The following is a 24,639-nucleotide window of genomic DNA, read 5'->3' as shown; positions in this document are numbered from 1 at the left end:
GCAAGTACATATCTAACACCACTCTCATTCAAGGTCCCTCAGGACAATTCTGGATCACCCAGGCAGCCTAATGTAGCTCCAGCAACCTCATGTACTGTATCTCTTGCAGGAAATACCCAGCTATCTATATTGGGGAAACCAGAAGGAGACTAGGAGACCGCTTCAGAGAACATGTTAGGGCTGTGAAGATGAAAGATTTCTCCAAGCCCATAGTTTCTCATTTCACCTCAGACGGCCATGATCACACTGATCTCTCTGTCTGCATTCTCAAAGAAGGGTTTCTAAACTCCCATAGCAGAAAGACAACAGAAACAAAAATTATCCTGAAACTTGGTTCACACCTTCCCCCTTCTCTCAATGACCGACTTGTTTCCGTGAAATCTTCTCTATTCACATGCAGGTTTCGACTTCACCCCTCTCTTCACCTCTCTCTGCTTCACACCACCTGAGTGGCCTCTCTGCCTCTCCCCTGCTCCCACCCCCTCCAATCTCCCAGCTTTTGTTCTCCTGTGCTCTTTAATCTTTGCTGTCTGCCCTATCTTTCTCACACCCGAAGAAGGCTCCACAGCCGAAACGATGTGTTTTCTTTCTTCTCTTTTCAGGATGGAATAAACCTGTACTTGTTCCTTTACAGCCTACGCATGCTGACGCAGCTACCCACCTGAACTACTTAAAAAATATTATTAAAATTCGGCTGTGGAGCCTTCTTCAGGAACCATTTTTTGTTAGTGTAACCTCAGCATTTATATAGTTTGCTTCTTGTTATTTATCACATTTGCTTGCCACCTGTGGTACAACTTTGTATTCAAATTTTACAGCCACATCTGAATGTGAGGTGTTTGAAAAGACAACAAAGAACTTCAAGTGAGTGTTGGGTTCAAAGTCAGTGGAGAAAGTCATCTAATTCCCTGGAACAAGTATTGGCTCTAAAGTAGGATTCCCAGTCCTGGTCTTGGAGCCTCACTTTTCTCTTGGTTTTGGTTCCAAACTCTCAATTATACTCTTAATTGACTTGATAACAGGATTAATTTTAACTATTTGATTGTTTTCAGCTCTTGATCATGTCAGATCATATGACTGTGTGTTGGACAATCTAAGAGATCCATATATGGTTAATTGACTACAACAGCATTTTTTTAGAGAGATTTGGGCAGATGTACAGTATGGACACTGGTTCAGAAACTTTTCATTAAAAACTGGCAAACGTTCCAGTCAAGCAACTTGTTACTGTAGTTCAATTAAGGCTTTAATTAAGTAATTAAGCTGGGCTAGAATGAAAACCAGTCCCTGATCTAAAGAGCAAAGATTATATTTAGACATAACCTCTAACGTATACAGTATAATGGACTGAGACTGTGACTGAAAATGTACGAACATAAACAAGATTTAACTAGCACCTACTGTACCGTGAAGATGAGGATAGTAGTGCCTGAACCATGTTGATATGAGGACATTATTTATTGTGGATTAAACTTTTTTTGTAAACTTTTTCATCTTACATGGATCTAAGAATATCTAGTAGCCTTAAATATTTGATATGACTTAAGATTTGGGACAATTCTCATGTGCCTTTTCAAGATAGGTCTCTTACAGCCATATTTTAATTTTAAAAATGCCTTTTTAGGAATGATTCATGTTTATCTTTTGTTTATAATACTTGATTCTGTTGTCTAATATTCATAATTTCTCAAGTTGTTAAAATTTAAATTGAGGTCCTTTCATGGCAGTAGTGCTTTAATCAAGGCCCAAGGAAGCCGATTTTCATTTTCACAGTGATAGAAGAGCTGTTTAAGCTCATACCTCAGTGGACAACCCCATGCTTGACTTTAATTTGTCCTTCCAATTCATTTTAAATGTAGGTCTTGCTCTGGCATTAGATTCCCTGGCACATCCTTCCCTTTACAGTATGTGTTTGAATGGTCTGGAGTGTTTGAAATTTGCATTGCTCATCTTTACATTTGACATTTTAAGCTTCTTTGCGTTTTCCATAATTGTGAATCATTTCTATTGCATTATAAATTTGTTGTTTAAACACTGCAAACTCCAATATAATGATACAGCAGGTTTAACTGGGATTATTTGGCACCTTTTCACTTGTTTTAAAAACTGAAATTAAATCAAAGGATTTTCCACTGAAGTCTTTTACTATTGTCCAGGGCCTAATGTGACAAAATCAAGATTTGGGTTCTCTATCACAATACGTTTAGTAGTAATTATGATACCAAAAATAAATATCTTTAAATGTGAAAATAACCTTACATTTGCATATACCATAAAGTATGTATAATAAGCGTGAGTCTGTATTAAAACACTCAAAACAAAAACGCGAACGATGTTCCTGTTTCTTGCCGTTTTCTACAATCTTGCTGGGTTGGATTTCCAGGTACTACAACTCCTCACTGCTCTCAACACTGAAACCCGACCTGATGAATAAACTCAACAAGCCAATCGAGAGAAGTGGTTTAGTAACGTCACACATAACAAAATCCAAATTTAGGATAAAAGTGGACGATGCAGTTAGGTTCCGCTGATTCTGCGGTTTCCGAAAGAGAATCCCGAAGAATTCCTCAAAACTGATAAACGTGCTTAATCACCTGAAACCTGCGAGTTTGAACGCTCAGCAGATCTGCTCAAAAGAGGGAAAAGAAACGCAAAGTAACGACTATATCAAGTTCCAACAACTTCAGTATACTTCCACACTTAACAATTCTTCAACCAGAACATCTTTGAGCCGTTGAAAAAAAGATTCTTCGCCGATTGCAATCGATTGCAGACAGAAGTCAGAGAGGTAAGTTCTGTATTTATTAAAATGTGAATGAGTACTATGAAAAGAAGTGTGTTGATCTTGGAGGGAAAACCTTAAATCAGTACTGACATATTAATTTATGCACAAAATATTGCCCAGAACTGGTAAATATTATTTTAATTCAGAATACAGGAAGAAAGTCGGTGCTTGTGTCAGCATTTTGGAAGCTGTGCAATTTTATTTCTGAGTAACTGTATCTGAACAGGAAGGACTTCAGGTAATGAGGGATTTACCTGCCGAAAGTTTGACGTTAATAAAACATAGGGGATTATGGCGCATGCACGTAAAGCGTTTTAAGTGCAAATGATAATAAAAAACTTTCATTGTGTACGAAAACGCAAACGTTTTCACCTTCTGACGGTACAAACACGATGTGACAGGTGTACAGTATTCCCCGTAGAAACTGCTTCTGAAGCTGTGGTTACTTACTGTACATCTCAGAGCAAAATCTCTTTCATTTTTCGATGAAAAGCAGTATGTGCGTTTTTACGTGGACGAAAAAGGATTTTCATAAGACAGTAAACATTTGTGAAAAAAACAGGCTTGTCACGATAGGAGCAAGATTTTTTTAATGTAGTTAAATAGTAGTCATGGACAGGTACTGGAATCGTACATCGATGCGGTGTTAACCTGTATATTAATTTTATTGTAAGGAAGCATGATCATCAACCGTCGTTAATCCCCTGCATATATTGATCATACAGTATTTGTGTTTGCTTCAAATGAAACATCTAGTTAAAAAAACGTTATTTCAGCCAAAATTACTGCTGAAAAAAATGTGTAAAACTTGTAGCTATGAAGTGAGCAGAGAACAGTGATACAGTATAATGCTTGTTGATTAAACGCCACACCCCCTTCTTATCCTCCCATTCAATTTTTCTTACAAATGCGTTTTAACTAGAATGGAGCAGTAACTTTAAACCAAATGGAAGAAAACTCGGTTAGGCACCGAAGCCCCAGCAACAAATGCTTGCCCATTCAAAATGCAATGTGCGAATCTGTCATACAAAATATGCATCTGTACTCAAAGTCTGAAAAAGATGCATTTCGGGGAGTTCATTACTGTAGCTGCCAAATAAAAACAAAATGTTGTCTGAGGACAGTGGATTGCCTAACTTTCACTTCAAATCAACATTTGAATAAGGCAAATGACATAAATTAAGCACATTTTATTTTATTCTGGGTGATCAAATGGATTGCAGCTTATCTGTACTGTACAGTGTCTTACTATGTAGCAGTGCCTTGGTTATATCCACTGGCGTCTCACTCTGTCTCCTTAGAAACCACAGTGATTTACTTTACCTCCCAACTCCAATATTGACTCTAGTTATTTAGCAAATTTAATTCAGGTTGGTGATTTAACCCACCACTCTTTTTCTTTTTTTTTACCAACAGACTTGAGGGGGGGGGGGAATACTTTGTCTTGGAGTTGATCCCAGTGACTTCTGAGGTCATTCAGCATGAAGTGTTTATCCCGGGAATGGCTGAGAGGGATTGCTCTACTATTTATATCCCAGGCAGCTGTCGCAATGGTGATCCCAAATTCGACTCACTTGGAGGCTATGTTGGAAAAGTACATGGATGAGGATGGAGAGTGGTGGGTGTCCAAGCAAAGAGGCAAGCGTGCGATCACCGAGAGTGATATGCAGATTATCCTCGATCTTCATAATAAACTCAGGGGTCAAGTTTATCCACCTGCTTCAAATATGGAGTACATGGTAAGGTACCCGTTTGAACATGTCAGTGTTGTGTGTATTGCTTTGGTTGTTTTGTTCACTGTAAAATCTTGATGGGAATTATTCCTTCACTCTCACATTTGTCTTCCCCATTCACATAAAAAATAAGCTTTTGATTGTATTTTTTTTTACCATAAACACTTTCTTTAATGAGGTATCTTTATTTTCACTCACAGACCAGTGCTTAACTCTAATTAATGTGGAAGGGTTTTGGATACTCAGTAATACTATTCTTGCCTATAAAGCTGCAAGTTATCAGCTGAGAAAGTCACATTTTTTGGCATGATACATGGGACATACTGTATTTGCAGATAGCTTTCTAGCTGGGATTTGAACCTTCAGCTTTCTGGTCCACAGTCCAGAACCTGGATTTCATGATAGGATTCATGCTTAAATGTAACACTTGTGCATTTCCGACGGGAAGCAGTAAGTCCCATGAAAAAAATAATTTATCTTACTCTTCAGCTCTAGCACCAACAACTATCTGGAAATCAGAGTTGCCTGATTTTTGATGACATGAAAACTAGAACAGTATTTCACTGTGCTGTTGCCTTGTCCGAAATGTCGCACTAATCAAAGGCATTTTTGTAGAACTGCTCCCACATAGCAATAAATCACTGGTCAATTAAGGGGAAAATACTGCTAACAATGACATTTTTAGAGTAATTTGGCCCAAGTACATAAGAATATATATATAAAGTAGAGACTCAATTAGATTTAGTTGTTTTCCTGGCTTAAGTGACAGAAACAATTACACTGATGGATTCTGCCCCCTTGTTTCAGTAGGAATGAGCCAGGGAGCTGCTGCAAGGGTGGTGATGGAGTGGGTGAAGGAAGGGAGGGGGGCTCTAGAACAGAGATGTGAAGGATAGGGGAAGTGGGTAAAATTAGTTGAGAATGAAAATTAGTTTAGAACTCTGTTATGCCTTGCAAACAAGGTGATTGGCTATGTCTTTATTAATGACTTTCCTGTTTCTCTTTTTTAGAGGGGTGCACAAAAAAATAATAAACAAGCATTGGTTATCCCATTGTTTTGATTCCAGTAAACCACTTTTGTCAGTGTCCTGGATTTAAGCACCTTCATCTTGCCTCAAAATGCAAGCGACACATTGTATCGTTTCAATTACAGTCACATTTTAAACAAACATTGTTCATAGTGCTCAAGGTCTCTATATCCCATATGGTATATTGAATTACATTTACAATGTTTATACAATACCCAGTTCTTTTTATTAGCCTTAAATAAAACAATAGCGATTTGGAATGTTACACATTCCTATACATTGTCTTGGCAAATAAACATTTTGTCTTTGAAATGTAAAATTATCGCTGAGCCATATAATTATATAATTGAGTTATTTAAGAATTTCACGCAGCACAGAACGGAAATGTCTCTCATGCCGCCAGCTCCAGTTTAGACATGCTTCAAAAGAAAACTGCTGAGGCAGCAGAAGTCTACTATAAGCAGTTCATATTACAGCGTGTTGGCTTTTTCAGCTGGAGGGGTACCCCAGAGGAAAGCTGTTTTTTGTGAGGCCTGGAAGAGAATTAGGAAGTAACAAGAAAGATGGAGCATGTTGGGATCTACAGTAGAAGGCAGATAACTGAAGAACAAAGTGGACACTCACTTAGCACATTTTAATTTACATAAAATTAAAATGAGCCAATAGTTAATTATGTTAATTATGTTAATTAACTAATAATAGTTAATTATGGCACACACACAGTGAATTCCTAAGGCATTCCTGAACATTCAGATTACTTTTAGGGGGTGCTGTATATTTTCGGATAGAGTGACTATGTACTGTATATTACCACTGCAATTCTGTAGCTCATGAGAGGAGACATAGTTACCGTGCTGAGAGTATGTAAAAAAATAGGTAAACATTTATTCCATGCTAAAAAGAAAGCAAACAACGTTTCGGCTGTGGAGCCTTCTTTGGGCGAGAAGTCTCCACAGCCAAAACACTGTATCTATCTGTCTTTTCCTTTCTTTTTTTTCAGCATGGAATAAACCTTTACTTGTTCCTTTAAAGCCTACAGATGCTGACGCAGCTCCCTACCTGAGATGATGAGAGTATACTATGTGCTGTTTTATGTGTATCTTGGGGACGAATTGGTTTTGTGGTGTTGTTAAAACACCCATATCTGAGCAGGGGACCCTACTACTGAAATCTAGTACTAATGGTAATATAGGGGTGCCAGAGGTATCAGCATGAATCACTAGAAGCTCTGTATCCAGGTCTTTACATGATTCCACTGTGCCACTATGGACTTAGTCAGGAAACATAGTGGCTGGATGTAGTCTTATTATGCTTATTAGTCTTGGGTTAGTTGTTTGTGAAGACTGTAGGGAAAATGCCTTATTAAACTGAGAGCATGCAAAATCTACACCAGTAGGCTCCTTTGCCAACTTACTTCTCAGTATTATTTGGCAGACGTTGACAGAAGCCAAATATTTTCTGAACCCCAACCCCTTCCCCCACACTCCAAGAAAGAAAATAAATAGTTCAATGTAGAACTTTTATTCATATTAAAGGGGCACCCATTTTTTTTTGGGGGGGAAGGGGTGAATAAGGTCTTTTTAGAATCAGATATTGCTTGTACAATGTCTCCGAGTGACAATCCTTGATAATCCTTTAGCAAAGCACTAAATTTGCTTGCAATTCAGACAGACAATAAAACTACATTTCAGGAAGAGTTGGCTGTTGTGTGTTAGAGTGATAATATGGGCATTGAAAGGCCACATGCACATTGCAGATGACATAAATTCCATGGTTATACAATAATTAACCAAAGAAAAACGGACATAAAAGATCTCAATTTGTTTTAAGGAGCTTGCTGTATTTGAATAATTCAAAACCTTGTTCGTGTGCTAATATTAAAAAGCGTAGTTGTTTAAATTGTGACATCTGCATATCTTCTTTTTACTAAGATGAATGAGTTATCAAAGAACCCACAAACACAAGCATTAGGGGAATCATCTCTCAGACATGGGCTTCATAAGCTTTTGATGTTTTTAGACTTTGATGATTTATATGTTCATATTCACTCTGCAAGATTTTCTCTCAGTTTATCTCTCTTGACGTAAAATGTACATATAATCTCAATTACTTTTTCACAACTTGCAGCTGAATGTATCAGAACTTTAATACACACCGATGAGCAGAAGACCCTTTTACTTCAATTATACAGCAGGCAAAACTAAGACCACAACACGACCACAATATGGATAAAATGACTTGACTCAGAAAACCTCCATCTTCACACCTCGGCAACCTCTTTCTGGTAATTTGCTCCCAACAGGGAAACTTAATACTTGGAGGAAGTGTATCCTTTTGCTTCCCTTGGGAACACAGCCAGATGACAAAAACAACCGCAAACTATGTGTTAAACTAAATAAACAGCTCTGTGCAAATGATGTGTAAAGGCTGTGTAAAGGATGTGTAAAGAAAGGCACACGCATTCTTGTCCCCAGTCCTTCCATTACTTATAGTAAGCATTGAAGTTCCAAGCGTGATAAATTTTATATGGGTTAAAGTAACCCCGATTTATTATTGCTGGGTAAACACAGTTTTAACTTCCGAAAGCACTTCGGAATGCGTGGTATCCACAGTGCAAAATGTGCACATGAATAGCAGTTTTTTCAAGACTTATGTTTCAAAGGTTGTTTTTGTAGAAAGGTGGATTGTAATATGTCATGAGCATAAAAATGTCACAGATCTATGGGAATGCAAGCCAGACTTCTTGATCAGAAATATGTCAGCGATGTCCTTTTATGTAAAGTCCAGTTCTGATCAGCCAATGATCTTGATAGTTGAAAGCATGCACTGAAAAGAAATGTGCATAATGTAAAGCACATGTGCACACTTTTACCATAACAGGAGCACACATCTGTAATATAATGTATATTTTTTATTACATATAATTATATGTAATATAAGCTGGATAACTGTCAAGACGCATTGGAAAGGCAAGTACAGTATATCAGAATGTGTGATGCCACAGAATGCTTTTGAAAACAACTTTCAGGGCTTTTAAAATGCGATTTTTGAAAATAATCCCGCCGCTTTTGGAATGCAAAATGTTTCAGGCCATTCTAGGGCACGTGGAAATAAATGGAGACATTTTGATGCAGTCTAAAACTCTCATGGGCTGACGGAAATTAGACCTCAGCGCAGAGAATACATTTTTCATACTGCAGGTAGGAATAGACTTTATTCACTGTTTGTAAATAGGACATTACACAGTACTTTATGTGTAATGACAATAATGACAGATATATACTAAGAGATTTTGAAGAATTCATCTAGTCTTCTCCCAGTTTCACCTTGGAAGATAGAGATGAACATTTTCCATGAACTCTGTACTTTATATGGGTCAGTGTATTTTAATTTATGAAAGGCTGCATGAAAATGTGGGACAATAGATGTTTTATGACTGTGTTTAATTGGAAACCATAGCCTACCACATACAAAGAAAAAATAATGAATGCTAATCATAATTAAGTTTTCACAAGCTGAATGCTAATTAGTGCCATCATTATCTTTCATATGACTGGAAACTGCTCTAGAACAACAGTGATAATACACATGTCCCAAAGAGACCAATGTGTATAATGATATTTGATATTGCTAGGCCTATTAGTTATGTTTGAAATAAAATAATGAATGTTGCACCTCAGTTGGTAGTATACTGATTGCTAATCAAACATTTATTAAACTCTTAATTATCCAATTTAATCTAAGGCATTACCCAGTGATGTAATGAGTTGGAGATAAGCTCCCTTAAAGCACTGGTTTGAAATTGGATTGAAACGGCTCAAAGAGATCTTGTTTCAGCATTTTCTTTTGGTATTTTCTTTCTTCTTTTTCCTGTAGCACATCAGGAATGTCTGCCATTCTTGACTGAGTGGCTATGGAGTTTGGATTGGCTTGACAATGCTGCTTTTAGCAATAGTTATGTTGCTGATTTTTTAACAAGCACACACCTTGACTAGTATGACTAACAAGCAGATTTAAGAACTTGTTTAAAAACAATGGTCATAGAAATTGTCAGTTCCTCCAGGTAACACGGGGCCTGGTATTTTTACAGTTATCTTGGGATTTACGCTTTGTGCTTTGGGACCATCGGTGCAGAATGTGTGAAATGTCCGACCTGTAGCTGCACATGCTATATATAGCTGGTCAGTTTACCACAGTATTGTTTCCCAGCTACAGTATGGGAATCCCAGTCTATGCATTTCACATTCTACAGCCAAAGTGAAGTGAAAATGTGTACTTAAGTAACAGAGCTCAAAATAATTAGAGTAGTAAAATTTATTGAGGTAATAAAATTTAGGTCAATGACATGAAGTAATACATTCCAATAAACCTGTGGTTGAATGCACTGGAAATCTGATTCAGCTTCCTATCTGAAACAAACCCAGGCGTACAGAGGAGACTGGAGAATGATCTGCTCTCCAGAAACATATGGAAAAAATTTCAGCAAGGCAGACTTCTGCTTCTTTATATTTTTTAAATAACCGGGGAAATAAGCTGAAATTCACTGGGGGAATAGCTCACTGGTATTATTTTTTTTAAATGAGAAGTGTTTTAAAACTGCAAGGGAGATCTTCAACAAGTATTCTTGTGTTTCTGTTTCATTTGCTCTTAATGTAAGTGATGCATGAATAATCCTAGTGGATTAAAAAATGTTTTAAACTTCCTTTGACCCTCTCTCCTTAATCTTTATTTGGAAGAGGAAGTGACTTTACACATCACTGCTTTGCATTTTAGTTTTTAATGGGATTCACGCAAAATAAGTGCAGTGACATTTCTTTCTTCATTAAATATCCAGAAATCAGTTGGAATGAAGTTCTTTTTTCCTTCTACTAATTTAGGAGTTCCAAAAAATACAGTTTATCTTTTACTATTTATTTTTCTACCCCCAAGAAAGAAACTTCTGTGGTCTGAAAGCTTTATCTACTGTAGCTTGTCATCCTCTGAAGCACTTCTGGGCCTGCAACTGAATGATTACAGTTAGACCTGCATAAAACACAAAGGCAAGGACAAGACCTAAAGTTCACACAAAAAAAGTAGTGTGCCAATAACTGAATTTGGAACTTTCAGAACTTTTCAGAACATTGTTTTTGTGTTTAAAGTAAATGATACCCGGGCCCTATTTTAGATTCCCAAAGATTCAGAATGTAGTGATTGCTTATGGAGTTTTTCAGTAATAGATTAAAAAAGAGTGCATGCATCTCCAATATCAGGAAGTTGCTTATTCCTGGTGGGGATCTCTGGATCATCTACTTTACAGGAAGTAGACGAGGGATGTCAGTCCACTGCAGTGCAGTCCCATTAAAGACACCCCGCCACATGTCATATGGGCGTGGAGAGAAAGAGAGAAACTCCCCACATCAGGTGCTCCAGGCTGGACTCAAACCCAGAACCCAAGTGCTGTGAGTGGGAAGTGCGACCCCTCATGCACTATAAAGAAAGCTAAAGATTGTGATTATGTTAAAGGTATGGGATACAGAACTGGAGAGATCTGCAGAGGCGTGGGCAGAAACGTGTTTGTGGGAACATGGCCCAGCTAGCCTTCTCCCCTCTATTGGACAAAACCTTGGAGCTCACTGGGGCAGGTTGGTGCAAGGATACTTCAGGATAGTATGCATTATCTTTCTAAATGGATCATTGAAATCAATGGTCAAGGCTTCATTCATTTTCAAAATAGTTCCTGTCAACAGGAATGAAGGGGGTTTAAGATTAAGAGGTATTTCACAACAGTTCAGTGCTATGCACTCAAAAAAGCTTTTATTTTTAATATAGCATGCTGCAGAAAACTGATTTAAATGCAGAGTAACGCTGCTGTTAAATAATACTAAAATGGAATAAAGTTGCTATATTTTATGTTGTAACTAATACTCCGTTGTGGAATGTGGTTTAAAAGAGCAAGTTGAGTTGCATTCTATGCTGAAGACATGTTTTTGTTGGGTTGGGGCTTTTTTCAGGTGTGAGGGAGAGAGAGAGGAAGTAGGAATTCCATAGTGAAAATGGACAGAATAGCCTAATACAAAATATGTTAAATGTTGTGCCTTTTGAAAGTAAACACTACGTTGTGTTTTGTAATTTTCTTATAAAACCCATAGGTGCGTTTTTTTCCCATTCATCCTAGATACCGGCCCCCTTCATTTCATGTTCAGGCCTGGTACGATGAAGTGAGAGACTACACCTATCCTTACCCCCAGGAATGCAACCCCTATTGTCCCTTCAGGTGCTCTGGGCCTGTCTGCACTCACTACACACAGGTAAATAGCATTATAATATGTAGAACCACTCCCCACAAAACCTTATATGTGCTTACATGCTCCATTTATGGGCTGCATGGTGGTTGGCTGGCTCTTGGGCCCTGCATTTCGTTCTGGCCCAGGGCACCTTCTGTGTGGAGTTTGCATGTCCTCCGTGTCACCATGAGTTTTTCCAGGTGGTCTGGTTTCCATCCAAAGACGTGCCGTTCAGGATAATTGGCGTCTCTTTAAATTGCCTCCTCCTCCACCATCTGCCCTGAGATGGACTGGTGAGCCATCCAGATATATGCGCTTTGATGGGTTAGACTCTGGCTCATCTCAGTGATCTAAGGACACTACAGTTTCTGAAAATGGATGGATATCCCGTTTTTTTACATACCTAGACAAAGATGTTGCTGCTGCTTTGTCATGCTGTTGTTAACAATAATTCCTAGCTTTTATTTTGGGTTTCACCTTCCAAAGGGTCTCAAAGCACTTTATCTGCAGATGATATGAAACACCCACCTTGTTAAAGCACTACAGCAATTATAATGCTTCCAAAAAGTGTTGTCTTTTCTAATTAATCTAATGAAACATAATTTAAACTTTTGTATATGTTCTGTTGATAGTGCTTTTAGTGTTAGGTACAGTAAGCTGTATTTACTGTTGTGGTATACTTCTTGTTTTTTCTTTTCTCATGGTGAAGCAAAATCATGCAACAGAAGTAGACAAAAAAGATAATTCGCAAACCCCTTTTTTTTGTTAGGTAGTTTGGGCAACCAGTAACCGGATTGGCTGTGCTATCAACTTGTGCCACAATATGAACATCTGGGGACAGATCTGGCCTAAAGCGGTTTACCTTGTTTGCAATTACTCTCCAAAGTAAGTGGGAGAAACAAAAAACCTTGAAACTTACAATGCGTTTTAATCTATTTTTTTCTGCTCTTTTCCTTCTCTTACAAGAATTGCATTTAACAATAATAAATTGGAGTGTTTGCAACTCTCCTAAGTGCTTCACCCAGTAAAAGGAGTCAGGTTGCTATATGGAGTTCATAAAACAGAAGAAACTTTCCTTTTATATTCCTCATCTCATTGCATTAATAAAAATGTTTTTTTTAAACAGAAGTTCAGAAGGAAGTTAAGTGGTCACCTTGCACTCAAGCTCTCTTATGTACTGTATATGTATCTCATCTGATGAGTACCCTTTGTGTACATCTTTTCTCATACTCCTCCCTCTACCCCATCTTCACCCATGCAGCTGCCACCCTGTTTCATTCCTCGCAAGAGGGAGGAGATGTTATCACTTCTGCAACCCAGAGAATTAATGCCGTACACTGATATTAAGTACACTACCCCTTTATATGCCTTGTCTCATCACATTAAATATAATTTGACTTCTGAAACCGAAGGCTTTGGCAGCTCAAGTCATTAGCTGTCTATGACAATAATTTCCCGGGTGACAGTGCACTTCTGGTCATCTGCTGCTTGGGATCAGTGGAATTGAACTGGCTTAGGGATCCTTAATGTGCCATCCAACACAAAGCACTGTAACTTAGTGGGCTCTTGTCTTGCTTCTCTCTTCCTCTGAATCCACCTCTCCTGCATACTGTACACTGTCGGGAAAAGTTACTTTTGAAAAGTTATCTGTGAAAGGGATGACTTTTGATAAGTAACAAATGGCTGTGTGAAAATAATGTAAAAAAGTCATTAGTTACAGTGATGTGAGTAATGGGAATAAAGGAATACATTACCTCTAAAAAGGAATTTTCTAAACTTATGAATTAAACAATGTAATCCAAAAGTAACATCTAACTGTAACATATGACTTTTTAAAAGTAACTTCACCTAATGCTGTCTGAAGACAGTGTGGGACTTGCAGAGAATATTTTAGTCAGAAGCATTAAGAATTTTAATTCATCCCTGACAACTGCAAAGCAGGTGGTGGTAGAAAAATAATTGTCTGATACAAGAGTTTAAGTAGAAACAATTTTGGTAGAATAACATTATATACATTATTTTTTCCTGTAAAAATTATCCCTACTTTCCCTTTGTGAAATTTCGGTTGATCTAGAGTTGAATGGGGCTCCTTAACTACCACTGTAATAAGTCCTTTATAAACACAGTTCAGTACAATATAACATTATGCATTATTCTTTATAAATATTTGTACAAGCAGCATTTCAACTGCCCAGTTATTCCTAATAGTTCATAATGAAGCATTGCCAGGAGGTCAATACCCATGGAGGTCAATAACAGTAAACCTGTTATGTTTACATGACTTTATTTCACTACTGTATCTGGTTTTAGTGCATGTTATCTCATGTTGTGTTTGCACAATACAAGCTAATTCCGAAGCTTCTGTAAATTTGCATTATTTCAGAGCTTTCCAATTTCCATTCTTTCCAGGGGAAACTGGTGGGGTCATGCTCCGTACAAACATGGTCGATCCTGCTCCGCATGTCCACCCAGCTATGGTGGAGGCTGTAAAGAAAACCTGTGCTATAAAGGTGCGTATCCAAAAAGCTGGAACCATTAATTTTGCATTAAACATATTATTTATCATTGCACTACTTTAAATAAGACTTTGGCTTGCTGAAATCTAAAATGTGATTTTTTTCATTTTGAATATGGAAAATTTTGGCAACAAAATTAGCTTTTTGTTTATACATTGTACATTTAAATTGGTGAAGTCCATATGTGTGGTAAAACTCACTGAAGGGGCTTATGGTTTTAAGGACACCAAAAAAAGCATGTTGTATATTTCACATATAGCGCTTGTTCAGTGAAATTCTTCTCAAGTTGAGAGTCTTTTAAAGTCTGAAACGAAATTACAGATGATGGATCAGACGGACACTACCCACCCCAAGAACCTGAAGAAACAAACTACATCGAGCCAGAAATATCACGAACTCAGAGACCCAAGCCAAGACAAAACTCACCCACCTCCACTACACCCAACGCGGATCTAGACAGAAACGAAGTTGTCAATACTCAGCAGATGTGTAAGATGTTTTCATTTTTGTGACTGATAAAATACCAAGATTCTAATTTTGTGTTTGTAGTTACAGTATATAACAACTATATATGTACAAAATGTTTTAACAGTTTCTAGTAAATTCTGAAAAAAAACAGCTTTTTAAATGTGGAGAACAAAAATAATCTGGAAGTCTTCATTGCTTTTCCAAAGGTAAAGGAAGAAAGTTATGTACAACTTAATCTGTGAGGTAGTTTTCACTTTTCTTTATCTTCAAGGCAGCTTTTGTGTGGCCTGCAAGATTTGTGTTCTTTTTTTTTCTTTTAAATAATCTACTCTGGTAGTGTTTACTTTTGGTTAGCTTAAAACCTGTGGGTTTGAAATTGCTTCCTCTCCTGAAAAGGGGCAGTGGCTCAAAATCTGTCCTGTTGGAGATGGAATTCTTAAGCTTGTAACAGCAGAGCATTTTGTCATTGGTACAGTATGAACATTTGTAGAGTCGTTTAGCTAGCTATGATCATAGCGTTTACATTTTGTTTTTCTTAGCTCAAATAGTCACATGTGAAACAAGACTGCGTGACAAATGCAAAGGAACAACCTGCAATAGGTGAGTACAGTTTGACTGCTTCAGTAAAATCAATTTTTTTTCTCTTTTAAAAATGTAATAGAATTTCCAGCACTTCATCCTCCCCTCCTCACTTCAATATAAAAAGATCTTATGTAATGTAGATTTTTTTAAAGATTACAAGGACTTGACGAATTTGAAAAGATTTTATTTGTAATGGGTGATCCTTTCATTTCTTTTTCTCAGATATGAATGCCCTGCTGGGTGCTTAAACAGTAAAGCAAAAGTCATTGGAAGTGTCTATTTTGAAATGGTAAGCAAATCTAAAATATTAGTATTCCTAATGCCAGTACACACAACACACAAAACATATCAAGGGAGGCCGTGTAGATTAGTGGTTAGTGCTATGAACTGCTAACTGGAACTATCCTGGATGGGGTATGACTTGAACCTTGAGTAAGTTATTACACTTCAATTACATCATTGCATCAGTAAAATGGCCAGAAAATATATCAATATATCAAAAAGGGTATAAAAGGGTATCATAGAAGTAGCTTTGAATAAGAGTAGCATCGACGACAGAAAAAAAACACATTTGAGAAGAAAAATAAAAAGAGGCAGTTTGCTAATGTGTGCCCATCATGGTATGGTATGGTTTATTCCTGAAAACGTTCTTTTCCATGTCCAACATACGATTGTGTACTATTCTGTAAAAACAGTGGACTACTCTCCAAATAGAAATCCAGACCTTTATGATGAAGAAATACTTCATTTTCTGTACTTCTCCTCTCTCTTTCAGCAATCCAGTATTTGCAGAGCTGCTATGCATTATGGAGTTATAGACAATGAAGGTGGCTGGCTGGATGTTACACGACTAGGAAGAAAGGAATACTTCATTAAATCCAATAAGCATGGGGTGCAGTCAATAGGGTAAGAGCAGTTCTTAGGAAATGGTAGAATGTTTGAGAATTATATACTGTACTGTATGTTCAATTTGAATCTGCATTTAGGCTGGTTCATCTGGAACTAAGATAGATTTGTTTGATATGAAGGCAGCTAGAAATAAACAGAAGGGAACATGTATGAGTAGTCTTAAATAAAATTTAAAAATTGACTAGTATTCTCTGCACTTTTCATTTCTTCAGTTTGTATTCAACGTTTCTGAGCTTCACTGAAGAAAAGCTCACGATAGTGTCATGAGACAGTTTTTGGGTAAAAAGAGTCAGAGCATGCATACAGTATTTAACTTTGTTTCTTTGCATTCTGGACTGTGTCTTCAGCTAGTGTGTTTAAGCTTTGGTCTTAGTTTATGAATCCTTCAGTGTCACTGGCAGAAAGTTATCCAGATAGGTTGCAATGTGATTATAATATGCTGCTGAGGTACTGACAAACGTGTTTGTATCTACAGAAAATATCAGTCGGCCAATTCCTTTACAGTGTCAAAAGTAACAGGTTAGTTTTATTTATCAATTTTAATTCACTTCTTATTGCGGGGATGGGTAGGCAATGAATTGTAACCGATGTTTGTTTTATTGCAGTGAAAGCAGCAACCTGTGAGACAACAGTCGCACAACTATGCCCATTCGAAAAACCAGTCAGGCACTGTCCCAGGTAAACAATTACTGTGTTTAACTGAAGTGAATACATTCTAGGTTTTTTTCCAAATATACATAAATATGTCGTAGGTAATGTAAATATCTCAATTCTTATAATTTCCTACTTTGGCTCATTACAGTATATATGTGCCAAAGCAAGGGAATCCAATGAGCTCAGATTTTAAATCAAATCAAAACATTTTTTTCTTTTTTGTTTAAGGATATACTGTCCTCGTAACTGTATGCAGGAGAACCCACATTTTGCCCGTGTCATCGGAACCCGTATTTATTCTGATGTAAGTGTTTTGAAGAACATTGGTATTTATTTACACACTTGGCAGCCAGGGTGTACCAGTGGCTAAGTTTTCCGGTAGCTTTGACAATAGTGCACTGCAACAGTGTCAATGTGGATGGGAACACAACTTTGACCAACCTGCCAGTCTCGTGTCCCAAGAGCATGATGTGGTGCGGACCTCCACTGAGGTCAGTATAAGAAGACCTACGTCTTCTCTATGGCAAATGCAGGATGAGAATGATGCACTGAGTGGTTTGTTAATTGATGTCAGCATTAAATCGTCAGCATGTTCGATTTAACCCAGGGCCACTGTCGTACTCGAATACAATAAGAATGACTTCAGCTGAAGTGTTATGCACATTAAAAATGGCAAAAAGTGTGACTGTAACAGTTTCAAATTCATAATATAGTACCTGTACATTTATTGAGAAGCATTATTCACCTCCCATAATCAATACTTTGGCAGTGATTACAGTTTCCGAATCTGTCTTTACTAGCCTTACACATTGGGATTGTGCGGTTCTGGCCTTTTTTTCTTTACAAATCTTTTTAAGCTACATCTAGTTTGTTGGGATAGTTAACAGGCAGCAATTGTCAAGTCTTGTCACAGTTTCTTAATAGGATTCAAGTCAGGACTTTGACTGCATTGCTCAAGGACATTCACTCTCTTTAAGTCACTCCAGTATAGTTTTTGCCTTGTGCTTGGGCTCATTGTCCTGTTGTAGGGTGAAGTTCCATCCCAGTTTTTAACCATACTGAAACATGGTTTCTTCTAAGATTTGCCTGTTCGTTGTTTCATCCATTTTCCCCTCAAACACGACAGCTTCACAATCCCCCTGATGAGAAACATTCCCCATAACATAATGCTGCTACAGCCTTCATCTGCTGTGTTGGATTTATGACAGAGGTAACATTTTGCATGTAGACCAGGAAGTTCAAACTTTGTTTTGTCGGATCAAATGTTTTGCCACGTTTGACCTATCACTTTAGTGCTTTGTTACAAACCACATCTGGGATTTGAAATGTACAGTATGGAACTGAAAAAACACACCCTCTTTGTGAACATCCTTTGTGACCAGGATATGTTTGATCCATTTTTTTTCTCATCTCAACCATTGAATTTTGTAGCTCTTTCAAAGCTGTTGTTGGCCTCACACTGGTATCACTCACCAGATTCCACCTTTCTTGACTGCTTAGTTTGGAGAGATGGCCTGATATGATCTAGGCAGTGACTGGGTGGTACGAGGCACCTTCCTTTTCTTTGTAATTAAGTAGAGGGGGCTCACAGAGATGTACCATTCACCTAATCTGCGCTTTTCAATGACTATACTCCTGACTTGTTTTGAAAGCTCCTTAATGTACTTTGCTTGAAATTCACTATCTTGCCAAGAAACCTCACAGAAACAGGTGTTTTTGTTCTGATAACCACCATTATTATTGCACACAGAAATTACACTCAACTAATTATGTGGCTCTTTAATGTAATTATGTGCACCTAAGTTAACATAGGGTTGCCACAGCAAAGGTTATACATTATACTGTACATTCATGAGTTTTCCATTTTTGCTTCATATCAATTTACATCTTTGTGTTCTTTTTGCTTTGAATGTGTGGAACAAGTTATACTGTATAACAGGTATTAATTTATGCCTCAAAGTGCCATGACTGCAAGCTTTAAAGCAACAAAAAGTGAAGAGGGTATCAATTCTTTTGCAAGGCACGGCATACAGTATATGTGTTTGATAGTAATGTGTTGTTCAGTTTATATTAGTGTACATGTTATTTCAGAATTCAAAGTACTGACCTGAAAAAGATTTAAATAACTAATACATCTACTGTATATTAAGATAAACACAAACACTTTGTTTCAGTGTGTTTTAAAGAGCAGACATTAAGTACAGTGTCAGCTCCTTATTGTCAGTTTGTCACTTATGATCTCTTATTGTCTGATGCTAAATGTGGTGATTTTACTGTATTAACTTTCTTGCTGTACTTTTAACAGAAATCCAGTATATGCAGAACAGCAGTCCATGCTGGTGTGATTCGGAACCATTTAGGAGGCTATATTGATGTGATGCCTGTGGACAAAAGAATACAGTACATTGCCTCATATCAGAATGGGATATTCTCAGAAAGGTACTGAAATAGGCCGATTCAGACTAAGAACATTCACACGCACCATTCACATGCCATAACATGATTATTAGGTCTCCTCATCAGGGCTGTTCTGCCGTCTAAAGCAGTAAATAAGGTTTAGTTTTTTGATTGCTAGTGGAGACAGTGAAGGAGCAGTGGTGACAGAGCTGCCTGCCTCCTGTAAGCTTATAAAATCATAACCCCAAAAAAGCTGATTAGAAAAACAGCACCATACAAGAGTTGTTTCATAGGCATTTCTGGAGAGAACGTTGCACTTTCAACTGGAAGACCTGCAACAATTTTCTTGTAAGAACTGAGAACAGTAAATAACTCAATCTGCACTTCATAAAGCTCTAATGATTGATACAGGCTGAAAAAAAACAAAACATTTTTGTTCTTCTGTGTATGTGGAATGAAGTTGGTAAAATTCAAAAGTGATAAAATTTCAGCGATTTATTTTCCAGCCTTTAAATATCAGTGAGTATTCTAACAATGGCATCAGAGAACTGTTTTCAGCAGAGTAGATGTCCTATGATGATGGCCCTTTTTTCTGAATCAGCTTGACCTTTGACACTTTATAGAACAAAAACAAGCTTACTCCCATGCTTTGAGTGAAGATGAGTTCTGTGGCATCACACATAATTCAGAGATCACACATCAGGAAAAAATTGGAGATTCTTTATCCAGTCTAAAATGTGGTTAAGCTTTCACGAAAAAAATATAATTATTTCTTATGTACAGTAGGTAATTATTTCTATCTTAATTTTTGCAGTCGGAGAGCGCAAAAGCATTTGTTGTGTAGCAGTTTGCCCGCTCTTCTGAGGCTTTCCCAGATCCCTTCAGTCTTCTGGCACCAGAATCCCCACGTAGCACTGGGACAGGTTCACTTGAGTTCTGTGAGCGTCGCTGGCTCATTCTTACAGGAAGTGAAACCCTCCAGACTCTGATTTTGTCCAATGCGATCAGGCTATTGCAAATAAAAGACTGTAAAAATTGGATATGGCAGTAATTCTTGCCTTTTTTTGCCCCATCTTTAAAGATATTGTTAGTCTGTCACTGAAAAGAGAAGGGCTCACCTGTGGTGTACATGAGTACTTAAGTCCTGGAGATGTCAATGGGTTCAATTCATCATTATCCATAAGTAGAACAAAGGCACAGTGGCTTTGTCCTCTTCTACATAATGTTGATGCCATACTAATTAAACTGGAGGAATGATATCTTTTAGTTTTTCCCTTTAAGATTTATGATGCACTTTGTAGTTCAACTCTTCTTTTGTGTTTACAGTGCATGTTGTCGTAAAGCTAAACCCAAACTCATCTTCAGTTCTGTTATTCTCCTTGCAGCCTTCAAAACCCCCCCGGAGGCAAGGCATTCAGAATTTTTGCTGTTATTTGAATGGCTCACATGGACAGTCCCAAGGAACGGAGCACTTGGCATTGAGCAGGCGATGATCACAAAGCTTCCCGCAACATTTCTGATGGTGCGTAGCACTGAAGCCAGTAACTCTTTCCAGTGCAATCAAAAGGCTTACTCTTTCACAGATTTAGATCACAAAAACAAATAGCGATGATGACATTGTTCACTCTTGCCTCTCCTTAATTGGCAACATTATCATTCTTTGTGACCATGTATATTTTATGTATTTACCATTCTGTGCTGTAAATATGTCAAAATGTGTATCAAATGTGTTTGTAGTGATTGGAATTTGTTTTGCTAGCTAGCATCTCCCATCTAAAAACACAACTGGGTCTGTTACAGAAATGTTCTTTTGGACTAAAAGCACTTACAGTTTCATATCCACCAATTCTTTTTTTAGCACATCACAAATATGACGTACATAGTGCTATTGAAATGTGGTTTAAAGACTGGAGTTGTTTGTGATTTGTTTAAAAAAAGTAACATTAAGCTCTTAGTTTTACATGGTTATAAGTACTATTCAGTCAAAGGATGCTGCTAATTCTTATTTTGTATAAAATAAATTTATTCACTGCTATTAGACTCTGAAACTGTAAAAGCCTGGCTAATACTCCTGCAGGCCAGGATGTATAATGCTATAAAAATATTTTTAAAGGTACAATATTTGCTTTAACCTCTCTAAGAGATACCAAGTGGTGAGAAGTTCGATACGCTTAGATTTTACAATGTGTAAAAGCATACTGTATTGATGAAATACTGTTTGTATGAAAGTTATATTGTGGTTGAAAAATGGAAAGTGGTTTAAAAGTTTATTTATATAACAGCACTTTGCTGTTTAAAGGTGCTGTTTCATTAACCCCATACTGTATGTACTTTTAAAAATCTTTCCTCTTGTGGTTGCCTGTATGTTAGTGATATGTACTACCTCACATGCCCAGATAAGCTTTGCGATGTGTTCTGTTTTCACTAAAAGTACTATTCAAATGTTTGTTTTTCTTCACATCTTTTTCTTTTCTCATAAGAGAGGGTGAACGTGCTTATTGAGCTGTATAGTACAACAGCAGCCCTAGCCCTAATGTTGCTTAAGCTGAACAGTCATTGTGAATTGCCATTTCATCTTGGTTCACCCTATTAATGTTTGTAGTCAGTCCAGGTGTCCATGAAAGAATTTACTTATGTACTTCCAGAGACCAGCACTGGTCTAACCTGAAAGCAAAGCTAACTCTAGCACTGACACTACTGGGTCTTTTTTAGTTGGAACAAATAAACCAACCCATTTCCTGGTTCTATTGGCAACCAGTTTTCTACACTCATTGCCCACCATACATGTCAAACTTGAGATTTGATTTTTATTCCTTGTGTACTTCCTCAATTTAGCACTTCTTCCTGCCAGGTTCTGGAACATTGCACCTAAAATGTGCAATGTCACGAGGTAACCATAGCAACATCAATGTACTGTACATTATAGTATGGGCTCCATGAGGAAGAAGAACTTTATCCAATTGTCTTTGAAAGGCAGGAAGGGAATTACAAACGAAACTTGTGTCTTTACAATGGGTTAAGCCTTTTTTTTGCAGGATAAAAGTATTTTCCAGTGTCCTTTCATCAGATGTCCCTGAAGATGTTCATTGAAAATTGAGCAGTTTATCCAATATTCAGGCATCATGTATACATTTTATATCCACCTCAATGTGGTATACAGAAACAAGGATGGGATTGAGTTTTTAACTTTATTACCCCATATTCAGTAATGTTCAGTAATTTATTAATTCAATTAGGCTTTGTCGTTATACTTACAGGTGCATAGTATAATGAAAAGTGTTTCTCAGTCTCTCAGGTGCAGTATACAGTATACAGAACAGCAGACATGACAATAGACAGTAAATATAATAACCATGTAAACAACGGGTATATACCAGTATGACAGTACCCATATCTGTTAAAAACTATGCAAAGTATACAAACAGTGCAAAATAATACAGCGTTATCAAATTGTGCAACTCAAATCAAGTACAGTTTTATGTTCAAGTTCGGCTTACATTCAATTGTCGTAGGAATGGTGTATTTAGTGGTGTATGAGAACAGACGTTGTGGGTACAGGAAGAAGGGAGGAGAGATCATGGTTTGGTGGGTGGGAGTGTGTGTGGGGGGGGGGGGGTCACCAGCTTGACAGCTCCAGGGAAGAAGCTATTTTGGAGTCTTGTGTGCAACTGGATTGTCCAGAATCTTCTACCAGATGGTAGGGGGATGAACAAGTTTTGACTGGGGTGAGTGGGGTCAGTCATAATTTTGGTGGCTTTTTTCAGACACCTGGTGTTGTAGATTTCGTGGATGGATGGTAAGGCATTGTCGATGATGTGTTGGGCAGTTTTGACCACCCGCTGCAGGGCCTTGTGGTCAGATGCGGTGCAGTTGCCGTACCAGACTGTGATGCAGCTGGTCAGTATGCTCTCCACCGTTCTGTAGAAGTTGCTGAGGATCTGTGGATGCAGGCATATTTTCTTCAGCCTTCTCAGAAAGTACAGCCACAGTTGTGCCTTCTTGATGAGACTGCAGGTGTTGAGTGCCCATGTGAGGTCCTCAGTGATGTGAACACCTACTGTAGGAATTTGAAGTTCTTCACCATCTCCACCACAGTCCCTTTGATGTAGATGGGGGAGTGGACTTTTCCTTGTCTCCTGAAGTCAACGATCAGTTCTTTAGTTTTGCTAATGTTGAGACATAGGTTGTTAATTCTGCACCAATCTGCTTGTGTTTTATATCCTTCCTGTGGGCAGTCACATCATTGTCAGTGATCAGATCCATGACTGTGGGCCTGTATCGTCAGCATACTTGATAATAGTGTTTGTGCTGAACTTGGCAGTACAGTCGTGGGTTAACAGGGAGTAAAGCAGTGGGCTGAGCACACAGCCTTGAAGGGCACCAGTATTAAGGGTGAGCGTGTTGGAGGTAAGGTTGCCAATCCTGACAGTCTGGGGTCTGCTGGTGAGGAAGTCCAGGATCCAGCTACAGAGGGTGGTATCTAGACCCTGAGCCCCGAGCCCTGAGCTTGGTAACAAGTTTTGTGGGTATGATGGTGTTAAATGCTGAGCTAAAGTCAATGAACAGCATTCTTGCATAGGTGTCTTTTTTATCCAGGTGGTTTAGTGCGGTGTGTAAAGCTGTAGAGATTGCATCCTCCGTGGAGCAGTTTGTGCGATAGGCAAGCTGGTGAGGATCAAGTGTTTTTGTGATGCTGGCCTTAATGTGTGGTATATTTCAAAACATTTTATTATGATGGTGGTGAGTGCAATAGGGCAGTAGTCGTTCAGGCATGTGGGTGCAGATTGTATTGGTACTGATATGATTGTCCTGAAGCAGCTAGGTACAGTGGCCTGGGCCAAGGACAGGTTGGAGATGTCAGTACAGACATCAGCTATCTGTCAGGCACGTGTTCTGAGTACCAGGCCAGGGATTCCATCAGGTCCAGCAGCTTTTCATGTGTTCACTCTTCTTAGTGTAGGGGGTGGGATGGCAAGGGAGTTTGTGGTCCAGATGATTGGTTCGGGGTTTTCAGCTTCAAAGCGTGCATAGAAGGTGTTAAACTTGTTTGGAAGGGAGGGGTCAGTAGCGGTTACAGGGCTTGTTTTGTTCTTGTAGTTTGTGATTGTATGTACTGTATGGGTTAGCGTTGGTGTTGAAGTGGTGTTCTATCTGGGATTTGTAGTGTTTCTTGGCAGATTTTATATCAGCCCTTAACTTTTTCCTTGCCACTCTCAGTTCTTCCGCATTACGAGATTTAAAGGCTGCATCACGGGCCTTGAGCAGGGAGCGGATCTCAGTGTTCATCCAGGGTTTTTGATTTTG

The 24,639-nt window shown here is 38.1% G+C and overlaps 1 protein-coding gene across 1 annotated transcript; it reads left to right on the top strand.

The window, feature by feature from the left end:
• Positions 1-4,266: 4,266 nt before the first annotated feature.
• LOC148831740 (cysteine-rich secretory protein LCCL domain-containing 1-like) lies at positions 4,267-23,995 on the top strand. The gene is made up of 14 exons (XM_088919061.1): positions 4,267-4,524; positions 11,049-11,167; positions 11,701-11,833; positions 12,579-12,694; positions 14,219-14,319; positions 14,647-14,814; positions 15,333-15,393; positions 15,598-15,664; positions 16,151-16,281; positions 16,760-16,803; positions 16,890-16,962; positions 17,167-17,242; positions 19,244-19,377; positions 23,932-23,995. Exons 1-14 carry the CDS (start codon positions 4,267-4,269, stop codon positions 23,993-23,995), a joined length of 1,545 nt encoding a protein of 514 aa, XP_088775187.1.
• The last annotated feature ends 644 nt before the right edge of the window (positions 23,996-24,639 follow it).

The sequence above is a fragment of the Atractosteus spatula genome, chromosome 6 (assembly GCF_055471065.1).
Source record: "Atractosteus spatula isolate fAtrSpa1 chromosome 6, fAtrSpa1.hap1, whole genome shotgun sequence".
In the NCBI taxonomy this organism is placed as follows: Eukaryota; Metazoa; Chordata; class Actinopteri; order Semionotiformes; family Lepisosteidae; genus Atractosteus; species Atractosteus spatula.
This window is presented reverse-complemented; position numbering and strand designations above follow the sequence as displayed.